The 19,538-nt window shown below is 36.8% G+C and overlaps 1 protein-coding gene across 5 annotated transcripts in view; it reads right to left on the reverse strand.

Annotated features, from left to right (window-relative positions):
- Window positions 1-19,538, reverse strand: part of agtpbp1 (ATP/GTP binding carboxypeptidase 1) — a 287,469-nt gene that overhangs the window by 168,944 nt on the left and 98,987 nt on the right. For all 5 annotated transcript variants that reach the window (XR_005633318.1, XR_005633317.1, XM_039750596.1 and 2 more), the window contains exon 4: window positions 13,943-14,010. Coding sequence is in view for 3 of the 5 variants with exons in the window: in XM_039750596.1 (XP_039606530.1) it covers window positions 13,943-14,010 (68 nt within the window). In the remaining 2 variants the exon portion in view is untranslated. The remainder of the gene's footprint in view (window positions 1-13,942; window positions 14,011-19,538) is intronic.

The raw sequence follows: 19,538 nt of genomic DNA on the forward strand, positions 1-19,538 counted from the left end.
ACACATATATATATACAGTTATATATATGTATATACACATATATATATACAAATCTACATATATATATCTACATATATATATTAGGGGTGGGACTCGATTAAAAAAATTAATCCAATTAATTAGAGGCTGTGTAAGAATTAATCTTGATTAATCGTATGTAATCGCACACGTAAATTTGCCCCAAATCGCAAATGTTTTTTTTTTTATTTAAAACGGTTTTAGTGGGCTTACAGAATCAAATAATAGACATGGACATGAATATTGTAAACTGAAGCTGTTTTAATTTCTGAAAAAAAGCTTTTAAACTGCATTTGAATTCAAAACAGAAACAAAAATATCATCCCTGGTTAAAATTGGGCAGACTTAAAAATAAAGTGGTAGTTTAAGTACTTTAAGTACATTTTCAGAATAGTATTGTCTTTAAATAATAATAACCAAAATTTCACCATAAAGTGCAGTTTTCTTCTTAAAAAATAAGTCAGAAACATAAAAGGTAATTTGACCAGCTTACTCTTTAAACTCTGAGTAACATTAGCCAAAATTATTTTGTACATTAGGCTAAAACAGTGTGATCATTGAACATTTTGTAATTAGATGTATTTAGAATTACTAACGGTCACGGAAGTCCAATGATCCCCAGTAAGAGCCACAAAGTCCGCTTTCTGTAATGCATCTAATTTTGCTTGCTTTTCAGTGTGCACAAAACCATGCTTTTATCAAGGCTTCGCTGGTAGTCGAAATGATCAGTCGAGGGAGCGCGCTTTATTCCGACTCTAACATTTTTGTAGCTGTGATGTGTGCATCAGTGTAATGGATGTACCAGGAAATCATGCATTGACAAAAGTTCCCGTTTGCTTGGAATTGAAAGTGTGATTAAATGCGTTATTTTTTAACGCGTTATGGAGTACATGCATCGAAGCTTCTCAACTGTGCTTGTGCTAAGAAAGGGAAAATTTTAAAAATAGCGTAACATGATTCTGCGTTAACCTAATATTTTTTCATACGTCCCAAACCAAGGAGATGGGAAGGTAAAATGAATCGGTAGCGCGCGTACATAGTCAGTACATCCCCTCTCGAATCGAACCTCGAATGTCGGCGCTAGAGGCTAAGACTCTACAATTGCGCCACCGCTTGTCTATGCTAAAGTATGTATTGTAGATCGGGCTATAGATATACATTTATATATATACCGTGTATCGCAGTGGAGAAGTAGAAGTTATGAAAAAGAAAAGGGAACATTTTAAAAATAACGTAACATGATTGTCAATATACAGTAATTGTTTTGTGAGTGTTATTGAATGTTGCTGTCATCAAGGATTTGATTATCATTATTTCTTTCAATCAGGCTCGTATTTGTATGATGTGTTCAAGTTACATTCCGTGTTTGTCAATCGTTGTAAAGATAAGAGGTTTCATTCATCGATTAGTTCCTTACTGCATCAATAAACAGCTCGTCTTCCTTTTTATCTGTGATGTGACAAACTGCATGCACGGGTTTTTTTTTACGCTGTCTTCCTTTAGCGGACATTGACTTTTTCCACCGTGTGCTTTGTTTCCACAGTAGCTGCATTTATGAATATGCTTATCAGACGCTTCATATTTTTGCTGCCTTTTCAATTGTGTAATTCGGTTTTGTTCAGCCTCTTTGGAACTGTTGCTTTTATCTGTGCACTGCATCAGTTCACGTGAGCCACTCGGTGTACTTGCATCGAAGGTTCCCAGCTGTGCTGGTGCCATCTCGTGCTATGTCCATAGCTTTATTTAATGTTACCTTAGTCCTGGCACTTAAAACTTTCTCTGGCAGTTTCGCTGAGTTTGTGTCAAACACCACCCTGACCATCTCATCTTCCTCTCCATAAGCACAGTCCTTCACCCGTGAATATTTACCCGTGGCAGTTTGCTATTGGATTGCCGCTGACGGATGGCCTTATATGGGCAGGCACTAAATTACAAACGCCAGCGCAGCCTGTCTATGAACTTAATTTAAAGTGTAGGTTTACATGTGCTTTGTTTCCAAGTAGCAGAACTCGCTTCTTATTGTTTCGCTGCCTTCTCAATTATATAATGCATGTTTTCTTGAGCGCTTTTTTGAGGTCTTCCTGGTTTTCTATGTACTGCGTGATTACGGGGAGGCGTGATGATGTCACAAAAACTCCGCACGGCGTTGAAGCTCATCTCCATTACAGTAAATGGAGAAAACTGCTTCCAGTTATGACCATTACGTAGAATTTCGATATAAAACCTGTCCAACTTTTGTAAGGAAGCTGTAAGGAATCAACCTGCCAAATTTCAGCCTTCCACCCACACGGAAGTTGGAGAATTAGTGATGAGTCAGTGAGTGAGTGAGTGAGTGAGTGAGTCAGTGAGTGAGTGCTTTGCCTTTTATTAGTATAGATACATACACAATATATATACATGTATACACATATATTTATATATATACATATATTTATATATATATATATATATATATATATATACACATATATATATATATATATATATGTATATATGTATATATATATATGTGTATATATATATATATATATATATATATATATATATATATGTATATATATATATATATATATATATATATATATATATATATATATGTATATATATATATATATATATATATATATGTATGTGTATATATATATATATATATAAACACAAATATATATGTGTGTGTGTGTGTGTGTATATATATATATATATATATATATACTAGTAGAATAACTGTAACCATGAGGAGAAGTAGTGTGTTAAAGAAGGTACCAAAAAGAAAAGGAAAAATTTTAAAAATAACGTAACATGATTGTTAATGTAATTGTTTTGTCATTGATATGAGTGTTGTTCTCATCTCTCTCTCTATATATATATATATATATATATATATATATATATATATATATATATATATGTTGTTCTCATATCTATCTATATATATATATATCTCTATCTATATATTATCTCTATATATATATTATCTCTATATATATATATATATATATATATATATACCCGCGCTTGGCAGCGGAGAAGTAGTGTGTTAAAGAAGTTATGAAAAAGAAAAGGAAACATTTTAAAAATAATATAACATGATTGTCAAAGTAATTGTTTTGTGTATTTGGCGGCAGCGGCACAAAGTTTTTTTCGCCTAGCTGCATCAGAAAATGTACCACGACGCCTGACACGCCACTGCGTGTGCGTGTCTTCATAATCCGGGTGAGAACCTCATAATCGATATGCGCAAAAGAAAGTGTGAATCGCTTTAATATTATTTTGCCGTGGTGTAGAAAAGGGGTCCCGTGTTTGCACTTGTCTGGGCTATAGCGCAAGGGGCGGATGAAAAATTAAAAGTGCTCACTTTGACTTAAGGCAGAAGCGCAGTCAGCGCCTCAAAGGCCGGCACAGCTATGCACGCTGGCTGCTCGACTTTGCAGGGCAGGAGACCACAGTTTTGCAGACACTTTCATTATATCAAAAGTCTCAGCGCTTTGGAGGTCATTCATATATTATATGATATATATGTATATATATGTATATATATGTATATATATGTATATATATGTATATATATATATATATATATATATATATATATATATATATATATATCAAAATACCCTACCGAGCGGAGAAGTAGTGTGTTAAAGAAGTAATGAAAAAGAAAAGTAAACATTTTAATAATAACGTAACATGATTGACATTGTCATGAGTGTTGCTGTCATATATATGCCTGCCTAAATAAGTTACCTCGCTTTGTTTTACTTTATTTACCGTTCATTTAATCACGGCTAGTGGCGGAAAAATTATAAAATGGAAGGAGGATGGCTTTACCAAAACAATTATTGATGGCTTAATCGATTATTCATAAAGCTTGAATTGGTGATGTTTTTCTGTGTTAACCTCATATTTTTTCATACTTCTTCTCAAACTAAGGTGGTGCGAGGGTAAAATGAATCGGGATGCGCTGATCAAAGTAAGCGTGTACCAGGAAATCATGCATTGACAAAAGCTCCCTGTGCTTGTAATGCAAAGTGTGATTAAATGCATTATTTTTAATTCGTTATGGAGCACATGCATCAAGCTTCTCAGCTGTGCTTGTGCTAAGAAAAGGAAAGATTTTAAAATAACGTAACACGATTGTCAATGTAACCTTTTGTAAGTAGTGCCTGAGGATTCAGTGTGGAGAAACTCTATAGAGACAGCGCGTGTATTAACTTGTGGATTTCTCTGTGAGTATTTGGTGGCAGTCTGACCAAGTTGCTTCGGAAGACGGCGTTAGCTGCAGAGCTCAGCTCAGAGCCAAATGAGATGAATGGGAGGGAGATGATGACGTGACTCCCACCCGCCTTAACTGTCATTCCCCCACAAACACAGTCTTCGGAATTTGCATAAGCACACCCCTTCACCTACAATTTTAACTTAGTTATAAAGTGATCAAAACTCTCGCTTATATCCTCGCCCTCTCATTAAACTTGTATCCCACATTACCTGTGGGCATGTGAAACGCCAGCGTAGCCTGTCTATGAACTTAATTTAAAGTTTAGGTTTACACCTTGCTTTCTTTCCGAGGTAGCAGCACTCATGAATATGGTAGTATATGTCACTCGCTCGCTTCTTATTGTTTCGCTGCCTTCTTAATTATATAATGCATGTTTTCTTGCCGCTTTTTGGTGGTCTTCCTGGTTTTCTACGCACTGCGCTGACAGTCAGTTCACGTGATTACGGAGAGGCGATGATGTCACACGAAACTCCGCCCACGTCATTGCCAGCTCAACTCCATTAAAGTTAATGGAGAAAATACCTTCCAGTTATGACCATTAGCGTAGAATTTCGAAATGAAACCTGCCCAACTTTTGTAAGTAAGCTGTAAGGAATGAGTCTGCCAAATTTCAGCCTTCTACCTACACAGGAAGTTGGAGAATTAGTGATGAGTGAGTGAGTGAGTGAGTGAGGGCTTTGCCTTTTATTAGTATAGATATATATATATACACATATACATATACATATATATATGTATATATATATACATATATACACACACACATACATACATATATATACACATATACACACACACACACACACACACACATATACATATACACATATATACATATACATATATATATATCTATACTAATAAAAGGCAAAGCCCTCACTCACTCACTCACTCACTCACTCATCTCATCACTAATTCTCCAACTTCCCGCGTGGGTGGAAGGCTGAAATTTGGCAGGTTCATTCCTTACAGCTTCCTTACAAAAGTTGGGCAGGTTTTATATCGAAATTCTACGCAGAATGGTCATAACTGAAGCAGTTTTTCCATTTACTGTAATGGAGATGAGCTTCAACGCCGCGGGGCGGAGTTTCGTGACATCATCACCTCCCACGAATCACACAGTACATAGAAAACCAGGAAGACCTCAAAAAGCCAAGAAAACATGCATTATATAATTGAGAAGGCAGCTAAACAATAAGAATCGAATGAGCTGACATATACAACCATATTCATGAGTTCTGCTACTTCGGAAACAAAGCACGATGTAAACCTACACTTTAAATTAAGTTCATAGACAGGCTGCCGCTGGCGTTTGTAATTTAGTGCCTGCCCATATAAGGCATCCGTCAGCTGCAATCCAATAGCAAACTGCCACGGGTAAATATTCACGGGTGAAGGACTGTGCTTATGGAGAGGAAGATGAGATGGTCAGGGTGGTGTTTGACACAAACTCAGCGAAACTGCGAGAGAAAGTTTTAAGTGCCAGGACTAAGGTAACATTAAATAAAGCTATGGACATAGCACGAGATGGCACCAGCACAGCTGGGAACCTTCGATGCAAGTACACCGAAAGTGGCTCACGGAACTGACGCAGTGCACAGATAAAAGCAACAGTTCCAAAGAGCGCTGAACAAAACCAATTACACAATTGAAAAGGCAGCAAAAATATGAAGCGCCTGATAAGCATATTCATAAGTGCAGCTACTGTGGAAACAAAGCACACGGTGGAAAAGTGAATGTCCCGCTAAAGGAAGACAGTGTAAAAAAAACACGCGTGCATGCAGTTTGTCACATCTCAGATAAAAAGGAAGACGAGCTGTTTATTGATGCAGTAAGGAACTAATCGATGAATGAAACCTCTTATCTTTACAACGATTGACAAACACGGAATGTAACTTGAACACATCCTACAAATACGAGCCTGATTGAAAGAAATAATGATAATCAAATCCTTGATGACAGCAACATTCAATAACACTCACAAAACAATTACTGTATATTGACAATCATGTTACGTTATTTTTAAAATGTTCCCTTTTCTTTTCATAACTTCTACTTCTCCACTGTACACGGGTATATATATATAAATGTATATATATACCCGATCTACAATACATACTTTAGCATAGACAAGCCACACGCTGTGGCTAATTGTAGAGTCTTCGCCTCTAACGCCGATATTCGAGGTTCGATTCCCGAGAGGGGGTGTACTGACTATGTACGCGCGCTACCCGATTCATTTTACCTTCAGATCTCCTTGGTTTGGGACGTATGAAAAATATTAGGTTAACGAGAATCATGTTACGCTATTTTTAAAATTTTCCTTTTCTTAGCACAAGCACAGCTGAGAAGCTTCGATGCATGTATCTATAACGCTGCTAAAAATAACGATTTAATCACACTTTCAATTCCAAGCAAACGGAACTTTTGTCAATGCATGATTTCCTGGTACATCCATTACACTGATGCACACATCACAGCTACAAAAATGTTAGAGTCGGAATAAAGCGCTGCCCTACGACTGATCATTTCGACTACCCGCGTAAGCCTTGATAAAAGCATGGTTTTGTGCACACTGAAAAGCAAGCAAAATTAGATGCATTACAGAAAGCGGACTTTGTGGCTCTTACTGGGGATCATTGGACTTCCGTGACCGTTAGTAATTCTAAATACATCTAATTACAAAATGTTCAATGATCACACTGTTTTAGCCTAATGTACAAAATAATTTTGGCTAATGTTACTCAGAGTTTAAAAGTAAGCTGGTCAAATTACCTTTTATGTTTCTGACTTATTTTTTAAGAAGAAAACTGCACTTTATGTTGAAATTTTGGTTATTATTATTTAAAGACAATACTATTCTGAAAATGTACTTAAAGTACTTAAACTACCACTTTATTTTTAAGTCTGCCCAATTTTAACCAGGGATGATATTTTTGTTTCTGTTTTGAATTCAAATGCAGTTTAAAAGCTTTTTTTCAGAAATTAAAACAGCTTCAGTTTACAATATTCATGTCCATGTCTATTATTTGATTCTGTCGCCCACTAAAACCGCTTTTAAATTAAAAAAAAAAACATTTGCATTTGGGGCAAATTTACGTAGATTACATACGATTAATCAAGATTAATTCTTACACAGCCTCTAATTAATTGGATTAATTTTTTAATCGAGTCCCACCTAATATATATATATGTAGATATATATATGTAGATTTGTATATATATGTGTATATACAGTATATATGTAGATATGTATATGTTGTATATACAGTATGTATATATGTGTGTGTGTATATATACAGTATGTGTATATATATGTATATGTATATATATGTATGTGTGTATATATATATATATATATAACTGTATATATATGTGTCTGTGTGTGTGTATATATATATATATCTATATCTATATATATATATATACACACACACTAATAAAAGGCAAAGCCCTCACTCACTCACTCACTCACTGACTCACTCACTAATTCTCCAACTTCCCGTGGGTGGAAGGCTGAAATTTGGCAGGTTCATTCCTTACAGCTTCCTTACAAAAGTTGGGCAGGTTTTATATCGAAATTCTACGCGTAATGGTCATAACTGGAAGCTGTTTTTCCCATTTACTGTAATGGAGATGAGCTTCAACGCCGTGGGGGCGGAGTTTCGTGTGACATCATCACGCCTCCCACGTAATCACGCAGTACATAGAAAACCAGGAAGAGCTCAAAAGCGCTGAAGAAAACATGCATTATATAATTGAGAAGGCAGCTAAACAATAAGAAGCGAGCGAAAGTGACATATACAACCATATTCATGAGTTCTGCTACTTCGAAACAAAGCACGATGTAAACCTACACTTTAAATTAAGTTCATAGACAGGCTGCGCTGGCGCTTGTAATTTAGTGCCTGCCCATATAAGGCCGTCCGTCAGCGGCAATCCAATAGCAAACTGCCACGGGTAAATATTCACGGGTGAAGGACTGTGCTTATGAGAGGAAGATGAGATGGTCAGGGTGGTGTTTGACACAAACTCAGCGAAACTGCGAGAGAAAGTTTTAAGTGCCAGGACTAAGGTAACATTAAATACAGCCATGGACATAGCACGAGATGGCACCAGCACAGCTGGGAACCTTCGATGCATGTACACCGAGTGGCTCACGTGAACTGACGCAGTGCACAGATAAAAGCAACAGTTCCAAAGAGCTGAACAAAACCAATTACACAATTGAAAAGGCAGCAAAAAATATGAAGCGCCTGATAAGCATATTCATAAATCCAGCTACTGCGGAAACAAAGCACACGGTGGAAAAGTCAATGTCCCGCTAAAGGAAGACAGTGTAAAAAAACCCGTGCATGCAGTGTGTCAGGTCTCAGATAAAGAAGAAGACGAGCTGTTTATTGATGCAGTAAGAAACGAATCGATGAATGAAACCTGTCATCTTTACAACGATTGACAAACACGGAATGTAACTTGAACACAACACATCCTACAAATACGAACCTGATTGAAAGAAATAATGATAATCAAATCCTTGATGACAGCAACACTCAGTAACACTCACAAAACAAATACTGTATATTGACAGTCATGTTACGTTATTTTTAAAATGTTCCCTTTTCTTTTTCTAGCTTTTTTAACACACTACTTCTCCGCTGCGACGCTGGTATATATATATGTATATATATATATCCCATCTACATACTCGAATAATGGATACTTTATTCACCATCAATGATTGTTTTGGTAAAGCCATACTCAGTGTATTCATTAGATGAACGGTAAAAAGTAAGAGCGAGGGGAGGATGACTTATTGAGGCATGCAAGCAAAACCACAATAGCACGCGGGCTCGATGTACGAAAAAATATATCTTTTCAAGTTCTATTTACTCCATATGTGTCAAACTCAAGGCCCGCAGGCAACATCCGGCCCGGCGTGTAATTATATCCGCCCGAGATCATTTTATATACTGTATTATTGTTATTAATGGCCCGGGATATGAAGCACTGGTAACACAATAAACTACAGATCCCATAATGCAGGGCTTCAGCTGCCTTGCCGAACACTTACGCGTCCCGCCGCCTCTTCAGTCGCTTCCTTACTTTATGAAGGAAGCAGCTTTCTCAGAGCTTCTGCACTGTTTTATAAACGAACGATATATAAGAAAGTCCTTTTTCCTTGCTTCGCCAACGGCAGCCTTATTATTTAATCCACGGGTTCTCCGCTGTTTCATTGTTCATTTATTACGATTTTTATAGTTATTGTGTAGGTTTTATTTAATCCACGGGTTCTCTTCTGTGTTCACTGCGGTGTCTTCTTTCGCTTACGAGCTTGCCAAGGAAGCAGCTTCTCACAGCTTCTGCACTGTTTTAAAACGAACGACATATAAGAAAGTGCTTTTTCCTTGCTTCACCAACGAAGCAACCTTTTATTTAATTCACGGGTTCTCTTCTATTTTATTGTTCATTTGTTACGATTGTTACAGTTATTGTGTAGGTTTTATTTAATCCACGGGTTCTCTTCTGTGTGTCACTGCGGTGTCTTCTTTCGCTTACGACCTTGCCAAGGAAGCAGAAACTTACAACCACCAAACTTTGTAACGCACAAGACTTCAGGTCACATCTCTATAAAACAACCTAATTGAAGCAACTATATTTACTGGCAGTGCCTCAGTGACACAGTTTTATTTCTCGCATCCCGTTATACCATCTAATCTCCCATTTTAATTCAAACGCGTTCAATTTCCAGTAAGGCTCTGCTTCGAATGACAATTAATAAGTCTCAGGGACAAACACTACAAAAGGTTGGCATTTATTTGAGGCGGATTGCTTTTCACATGGCCAACTGTATGTTGCATGCTCAAGAGTGAGCTCAGCACACAGCTTAGTCATATTACAACCAGAGGGCCGAACTGACAACGTGGTATACAGAGAGATCCTTAACAATTAATTTTGACATATTTTCGCTCAGTTTAAAAATGTTTACTTTTTATTATTAAAAATATTCAGACAGTATTTCACCGCTCATGTAAGCGCTGGTATTTTTTAGTATATATATATATATATATATATATATATATATATATGCCAGCAACACTCAGGACAATGACAAAACAATTACATTGTCAATCATGTTACGTTATTATTAAAATGTTTGCTTTTCTTTTTACTTCTCCGCTGCCAATCGCAGGTATTTTGCTATATATATATATATATATATATATATATATATATATATATATAAATAGATAGATATGACAACAACACTCATATTAATGACAAAACAATTACATTAACAATCATGTTCACGTTATTTTTAAAATGTTTGTTTTCTTTTTCATAATCTTTAACTTCTTGCTAGCGGCGGGTATTCTGCTAGTATATACTAGCAGAATACCAGCAGCGAGAAGTAGTGTGTTAAAGAAGTTATGAAAAAGAAAAGGGAACATTTTAAAAATAACGTAACATGATTGTCAATATACAGTAATTGTTATTGAGTGTTGCTGTCATCATGGATTTGATTATCATTATTTCTTTCAATCAGGTTCGTATTTGTAGGATGTGTTGTGTTCAAGTTACATTCCGTGTTTGTCAATCGTTGTAAAGATAACAGGTTTCATTTATCGATTCGTTTCTTACTGCATTAATAAACAGCTCGTCGTCTTCTTTATCTGAGACCTGACACAGTGCATGCACGGGTTTTTTTTTTTTTACATTGTCTTCCACCGTGTGCTTTGTTTCCGCAGTAGCTGCACTTATGAATATGCTTGTATGTATCAGACGCTTCATATTTTTTTGCTGCTTTCTCAATTGTGTAATTCGGTTTTTGTTCAGCACTCTTTGGAACTGTTGCTTTTTGTCTGCGCACTGCGTCAGTTCACGTGAGCTGCTCGTGTATATGCATCGAAGTTTCCCAGCACTCGTGAATATGGTTGTATATGTCACTCGCTCTCTTCTTATTTTTTGCTGCCTTCTCAATTATATAATGCATGTTTTCTTCAGTGTTTTTTAGAGCTCTTCCTGGTTTTCTACGTACTGCGTTGACAGTCAGTTCACGTGATTACGTGGGCGGCGTGATGATGTCACATGAAACTCCGCCCCCCACGGCCATCGTGCTCGACTCCATTACATTACATGAAGAAAAATAGGTTCCAGTTATGACCATTACGCATAGAATTTCTAAATGAAACCTCCCCAACATTTGTAAGTAAGCTGTAAGGAATGAGCCTGCCAAATTTCAGCCTTCTACCTACACGGGAAGTTGGAGTATTAGTGATGAGTCAGTCAGTCAGTCAATCAGTGAGCCCTTTGCCTTTTATTAGTATAGATATATACAAATGTGCAAGCACTGAATTTGTGGCTTTCCTTTTTACAATTGAAAGCAAATTAATGTACATTAGTATTATCCATTAGTGAAAGTTCATGTCATATATTTGAAAGGTACATTAAAGAATGCAATGCTGCCTCATAGTTATAAAGCTTTTGAGTACAGGTAATGTACTGGGCTACATCCAATACTGTTGCTATTAGTCTAATCTTACATGGCTGCAATGATATCTTTCATACACTGCCTGCACATTAATGTTGCTGGCTCTACCTTACACTGCTTGCGGTCAGAGACAACACCATCTGTACTCACTGTCGAACTAATCCAAGCCTGGCCACATATATAGATGGATGGACAATGGATTTGAGCAGATCTCATGAGTGTAGTTTTTAAGTGCTTGATCATCTCTGTCTCTCTCTCAAAAACACACGCACACACACACATTTCTCTCCATGGCTTCCAGGGTCCCTCCACTCCCTCTGACAGCATTTCTCTTTCAGGTCCTTTTGACCCATTAGATGACTCCACTAGAATTTACATTCTAGAAATGGCAATAGTTATAACAAGCAAGCCTATTGTTTCCTATAGTTAAAACAAATTTTTTGACCCACACTACAGTAGGTTAAAAAAAAAAATACTTTGGATTTTTTGGTGGTCTTTTTGAGAAGTCTACTTGATATCTTATTTGCTTAAGATATGGGTTTAGACTCCGTCATTACAAAGTAAAAAATTTGGTTTATTGAGTAGTTTACAAAGTGAGTCTACAAAAAAAGGGCCCACAGTTCTGCTTTTGAAATGTATCTAAATTTATAGTTCTTTCAACAATTGAGAAATGATTTTTTGTGTAAAGTCTTATTGCCAGACTAGCTATAAGAGGTACTGGTGTATAACATGCTTCCCATCTATTGGTCAACCTGCCTACAAGAATAGTGAAGCATTATCATTGTTCTGTCTCTGCTGAAGGAAAAAAAAAAGAACTGGAATGGCTGCCTTTGGATCAAACATACTCCTCAAAGTGAAAAATGATTTAGATTTTGTTTTTGGAAATAGAAATCATTTGAAGTAAGTGAAAACAAGAGATACAGTTTACATATATAAAATTAACAAATGAGGCACATTAAAAAGCAACAGACTTCCTGGAATCAAAGGATGGTTAACCTCCTTAGCATTGCATTTTATTCCAAAAAAACACATAAAAAGTGTTTGGGTTTTTTTTTGACATGAAAGATTACATTTTTATTAAATCTCAAAAGTATAATAGAGCTAACAAATAATAATGGTAATGATAAATACAAATAAAAATATTAACTGAACAATAATAGCAAAAATAGTAACAACAATAGTAATAATAATAATGCTAATTATGCCAAAACAGTATACAATCTCAAAATTAGTCCTTTGTGTGGTAAATCTTAAAGCATGGTGAAAGACACAATCCATCGTTGCAGTCGGGACAATGAGAGCATGTTTCTTTTCTTATTTTCTTTCTAGATTTATCAGTTTTTGAACAGCACACTGCACATATACAAGTTGGATTCATTTTTTTTCTGTTAGAGGTATATAATCAATAAAATGTCTACCAACAATATGCTCTGGACTGCTCCACGATGTGCTGGGTTGACCATGTCTCTTTAGCAGTAGTGTGGAAGATGGATGTGCAGCAATTATTTATTCTACAAGCTGGCATGTAAAGTTTGCATTAGATACAGTTTCACTTTTGTTTGTACAGTATCAGACGAATGCATTAAAAATGCACTGTTCCACCAGAAGACGAAATATCTCTTTGTAGTATTTTTTTTTGTTGCAGCCGCTTAACAGGATAGAAAGTCAATTCTTGATCCGCACGATCTACACCCCTCATTGTGCTATTATAGTGGACCACAGCACAATGCTTTGTAACCTGATCGTTGCCTTTTGTCTGTACAGTGACTGCAGCTGCATTACACCTGCATTTTTATCGCTCTTTAATTTGATATTGTTTTTTTATCAGTATGCTGCTGCTGGAGTATGTGAATTTCCCCTTTGGATTAATAAAGTATCTATCTATATATCATTAAGTACAGTGCTAAGACGACCAATATCTTTGTCTTTCAATTTCAGTGCAAGCCCTTTACCAAGCTACTAGCACACCTCGCTGTAATTTAGCTCTGACGAAGTCTTCAGGCATGCCACAATGGTTAGGACATACTGTTCCATATGCATCAGTCTTTCTTTGCAGCATGATGTCAGATTGCTCCATTGTTACACAGTAACCCTGATTCTTATTCAATGAACTCTGTTCCACATAGTAAATGCAAAAATAGCAGTAAGATTTATTTACCTCAAGTGTAGAAAGAATGATTTCAATCCCAGAGGAGCCCTTTGCCGTCATTTCTTTTTTTGTTTTTTCTGCATAAATAAGTGAATGAAAACAGATTACATTATGCTAGTGAAAACCATTACATGAAATCACAGAGATAACTAATAAAGAATTATCATAAATTTATGTAAATTATGTAAATAAAAAAGGGACTTCCAAAATGTTAAAAACAAAACAATTCAGAGTGTACATCTTTTGGCCCATAAACAGCTGAATGCCCATTACAGAATAGTGTTACAGTTTTGATCAAAGTTTAGTTAAGGGAAGATGCAACCATTTTTAAAGAAATAATCAAAAGGGAGCATAACAGGACAAAGATCATGTGATAGTTGATCTATCACTTTTATTTTATAAGAGAAAAAAAAAGGTAGAATTTTGCATAAAATTGTGTTCAGTGACTGCTACAATTTGCACATGCTTACTAACAAATAGTTTAGGAGATACACAAGTTACATTAAGATGCAGCAAGTAACTTAAGCAAAAAAGGGTGATGTAGTGGCTCATTAAGCCGAATAGACTAAAAATAAAGACAAATTACACGATAATACATATTTAGAGTAGATCATACTAACTGAAATATTCACACAAATGGAAGATGCAATGGCCTAACAGTTAATTGATAAATAAGAACTATTTTCAGATAAAAAGAACACTACAATGTAAAGCAATGCATATATTAAGATATTAAATATGAAAAGCATTTAGTTAAAAGAACAAGAAATATAGAATATAAATAGATCTAAACTGAAATAAATTAATGGTATTAAGATTGCCTAGCTCATTCTATATACTGGCATTGTGACTCAGCATGCCTCTAACAGGAGCATTTCAGGGACACTGAATAACAAAGGATTGCAAAGTATTTTATGAAAACTGTAGGGAATTAACAAACCTATTTATAACCTTCTAAAAATTGTTGGAGAAAAATTAGTTAATTGTCATCAAAAACAAATGGTTCAAGATCTGAAGGTCACATATACATATATATATATATATATATACACATATATTCTATACATACATACATACATACATACATATACACACACACACACGTACAGTGGAACCTCGGTTCACGAACGTCTCGGTACACATACAAATCGATTTACGACCAAAAAGTTTGCCAAACTTCTGCCTCGGTTCACAAATACACACTCGGTATACGAACAAGCCAGTTTCCATTTCCGTTTGTACATGTTCAGTCTCTCCCTGTGCACTTGTAGCGAGCGAGCGAGCGAGAGAGAGAGCATGACACACATACACACACAGACGCGGGAGAGACACACACACACACAGGCGCGCAAGAGAGAGAGGCACACACAAACAGGCACGCAAGAGAGAGAGGCACACACAGACAGGCGAGCAAGAGAGAGAGGCACACACACACAGGCGAGCAAGAGAGAGAGGCACACACACACATTTACGACCAAAAAGTTCGCCAAACTTTTGCCTCGGTTCACAAATACACACTCGGTATACGAACAAGCCAGTTTCCATTTCTGTTTGTACATGTTCAGTCTCTCCCTGTGCACTTGCAGCGAGCGAGCAAGAGAGAGAGAGCGCGACACACACACACACACACACACACAGAGGCATGCGAGAAAGAGGCACACACACCAGGCGTGCGCTAGAGAAAGGCACACACACACACACAGGCGCGCGCTAGAGAGAGGCACACACACACAGGAGCCCAAAAGAGAGAGAGACACACACACACGAAAGAGAGAGCGAGTGAGCGAGAGAGGGAGGGCTGGACACATAAGGTAGAAAAGGCTGAAAGGTGGAATACAAGCAGGAAATACCAGCAACATAACTCCCTGCAAGACAGCAGTGCTATCGCTCCACAACCGTAACACCCCCATGTGTGTAATTAATCCCCCCATGTGTGTAATTATTAACAGTATTCATTATTTAAACGAAATTATAAGTAAAATGTAACATAAACACTTTAATTCATTTCATCATGAAAGTGGTATCAAGTACAAATCTAAAGATTCTAAACGTGCAGAGAGTTGGAATATCAGACATTTAATTTGTTCTGTGTGGTGATCTATTGCTGCTTGCCACTGCTGTCAGGTCCAAGAAGCTCGTAGCGATTAAAAACTGGATGACGTTTACGAGGGTCTGCATTAATGATAAAGTAAAGTACGAGGTTAAAGTGGACATTTCAAGATTAAAGCCGAAATTTCCACTTTAATCACAAAATACACGTTTTCACCGTGTCCTTTATTTTTTCCTCAGTGACTCAAATACAGCACTATACATTTTGTTGCTGTTGTTAAGTTGCAAAAAAAAGATCGTATGTGAGACTTTTAAAATGTACCGCGTCATTACGCTCGGGAACATGCGACGATTGAATAAAAAAGCACCACAAATGCATCTGAATGTCGGCATTTTGCTTCACCACATCGAACCATTCATCCTGTAGAATCTGCATAGAGGCTTTCTGTCACATATAGATAGTAAACAAAGACACTGACGTCACCTTCCGACTTTTAGCACACTGTGCCCCCCGACTTTTTGCTGGTACTGCAACTCGCGCACACTTCACGCTAATTTCTCAGGACCTGCTCAGAGGACACATGAAATGAACGCTTGGAACGCGTGGCAGCTATGATGCGGGTGCGTATGCGTTCTGAGCGTGAAGTATAAACCGGCCCTTAGCACGCAGACATCAGGACATTGCTGCGTATGCATGTTTACTAACAGATAGGACAGTATTTTTCACAGAGCATGCGTTAAAACAAAAGATAAGCAGCACACAAAAGCATGCAAACAAGAGGAGTTCCGCAACAATCACATCTCAGTGCACGTAAGAGAAGGGACACGGAATTCTACTAGGCACAGATATTTTAGAGTATCTGTTCAAATATTTATTGATTGTTTAAGATCAGCGATTTTCAATGGTTCACAGGTATGCCATAAGATTTTTCTTAAAACAAACTAAAGACTTCTTTGAAGAAATATGACACAAAATAACTCTATGACGCAGATTCTATACCATTTTATATGATTTTTATGTCATTATTTTAATAATATACACTGTGTGCACAATTATTAGGCAAGTTGTATTTTTGAGGATTAATTTTAATATGGAACACAGTGCTATCAGTCAATCCAAAATGTTAATAAACCTGAAACCTGAATGTTTCACAACGGAAATGTGAGTGTGAACATCATCAGGGGAATACATATGTGCGCACAATTATTAGGCAACTATTAGTGTTCAGATTTATTATGCAACTAAAGGAAAAATGAAAATTTTCCCATCTCACTTGTTTATTTTCATCTGTTATAGTGAGAATAATAAACACCTCAAAATTTACAAATAAACATCTCTGACATTTCAAAAAAAAGAAATCAATCAATCAATGACCAATATAGCCACCCTTCTTTCCAATAACAGTCATAAGCCTTTCCATTCATGGAGTCTGTCAGTTTCTTGATCTGTTGACGATCAGCTTTTTGTGGAGCAGTGACTACAGCCTCCCAGACACTCTTCAGAGAGGTGTATTGTTTTTCTCCCCCGTAAATCTAGCGTTTAAGAAGTGCCCACAAGTTCTCGATAGGGTTTAGGTCAGATGAGGAAGGGGGCCATGTCATTATTCCTTCATCTTTAAGGCCTTTACTGGCTGGCCACGCAGTGGAGAACTTCGATGCAAGTGATGGAGCATTGGCCTGCATAAAAATCATGGTCTTTTTCCTGTATCACTGTTTGAAGTAAGTGTCTTCGAAAAACTGGCAGTAGGTTTGGGAGTTGATTTTGAGTTCATCTTCAATGCAAAAAGGTCCAACTAACTCATCTTTAAAAATACCAGCTCATACCAGTACCCCACCTCCACGTTGGAGTGGAGCTCTGTGCCCATTACTGATCCACAGGTCCATCCATCTGGTCCATTAAGAGTCACTCTAATCTCATCGGTCCATAAAACCTTTGAAAAAAATCTGTCTTCAGATATTTCTTGGCCCAGTTTTGACGTTTCAACTTATGTTTCTTGTTCAGTGGTGGTTGGGTTTCAGCCCTCCTTACCTTGGCCATGTCATTGAGCACTGAACACCTTGTACTTCTGGGCACTCCAGGTAGGTTGCAGCTCTGGAATATGAAAGTACTGGAGGATAATGGGTTCCTGGTAGCTTCACGTTTGATTCTTCTCAAATCTTTGGCAGCTAATTTGCGTCTTTTGTTCTCAACACGTTTCTTGCGACCCTGTTGACTATTTGCAACAAAATGATTGATGGTTCTGTGATCACACACCAATATCTTAGCAATTCCAAAAGTGCTGCATCCCTCTGAAAGACTTTTTACAATTTTTGACTTTTCAGAGTCAGTTAAATCTCTTTTTTGGCCCATTTTGCCTGAGGAAAACTAGCTGCCTAATAATTCTGCACACCTTGATATAGGGTGTTGATCTCCTTAGGCCACACCCTCCCTCATTACACAAATACACATCACCTGACGTGCTTAAATCCAATAAGCATTCAAGTTAATACTGCTTGGAGTTGGAATATACGCATTAAAAATGATATGGTCAAAATACTCACTTGCCTAATAATTGTGCACACAGTGTACATACGCTATATGTAAACTAAAAAGCAAAACGTATAATTTCGTGCATTCTAACCAGTTTACATCTCTCAACTTGTTAAAAATTTGCATATAATCAATTTATATGAACTTTTACTTCAATAATGTACACATTACGTTTGTATTGCGTGCACAACTTGCTGTGTAATTATTTCAATGAACTCGTGGTATTGTCTAGCACAGTGCCCCCATTTATACCCCATTACGCAGCGGCTGAATTTGATCACACATATAATAATAATTCCTTAAGTTTTTATAGCGCCTTTCTTACTACTCAAAGCAATTTGTAAAAATAAACAAACAGAAAGGAAGCCCCCCCAGACACAAACCAGTGATCATTTAACTGCAAGTCAGCAATCTCACTCCTACCCCACCTCTTCCTGTTAGATATAGCGCATTATAATTTTGAGGACTACTTTTTTATTTTAAACTGTCATAAATAAATTATATGAAAAAGGTTTTTTAAAAAGCCAATTTGAAGCAAAGAGGGTAGGTACTGACTATTTTTTTTTTGTAAGTCAATTCTGTCAAAATAAGAGACTCTTTCGTCCTGTTGACGTGAATCATCTTTAAATGAAATGCTGCCAATCTATACTAATAAAAGGCAAAGCCCTCACTCACTCACAAAGTGACTGACTGACTCACTCATAACTAATTCTCCAACTTCCCGTGTAGGTAGAAGGCTGAAATTTGGCAGGCTCATTACTTACAGCTTACTTACAAAAGTTGGGCAGGTTTCATTTCAAAATTCTACGCGTAATGGTTATAACTGGAAGCTATTTTTCTCCATATACTGTAATGGAGTTGAGCTTGATGGCCGTGGGGGGGCAGAGTTTTGTGTGACATCATCACGCCTCTCACATAATCACGTGAACTGACTGTCAATGCAGTACGTAGAAAACAAGTAAGACCTCCAAAAAACGATGAAGAAAACATGCATTAAATAATTGAGAAGGCAGCGAAACAATAAGC

Source organism: Polypterus senegalus, chromosome 4, assembly GCF_016835505.1.
Source record: "Polypterus senegalus isolate Bchr_013 chromosome 4, ASM1683550v1, whole genome shotgun sequence".
Lineage (NCBI taxonomy): Eukaryota > Metazoa > Chordata > Cladistia > Polypteriformes > Polypteridae > Polypterus > Polypterus senegalus.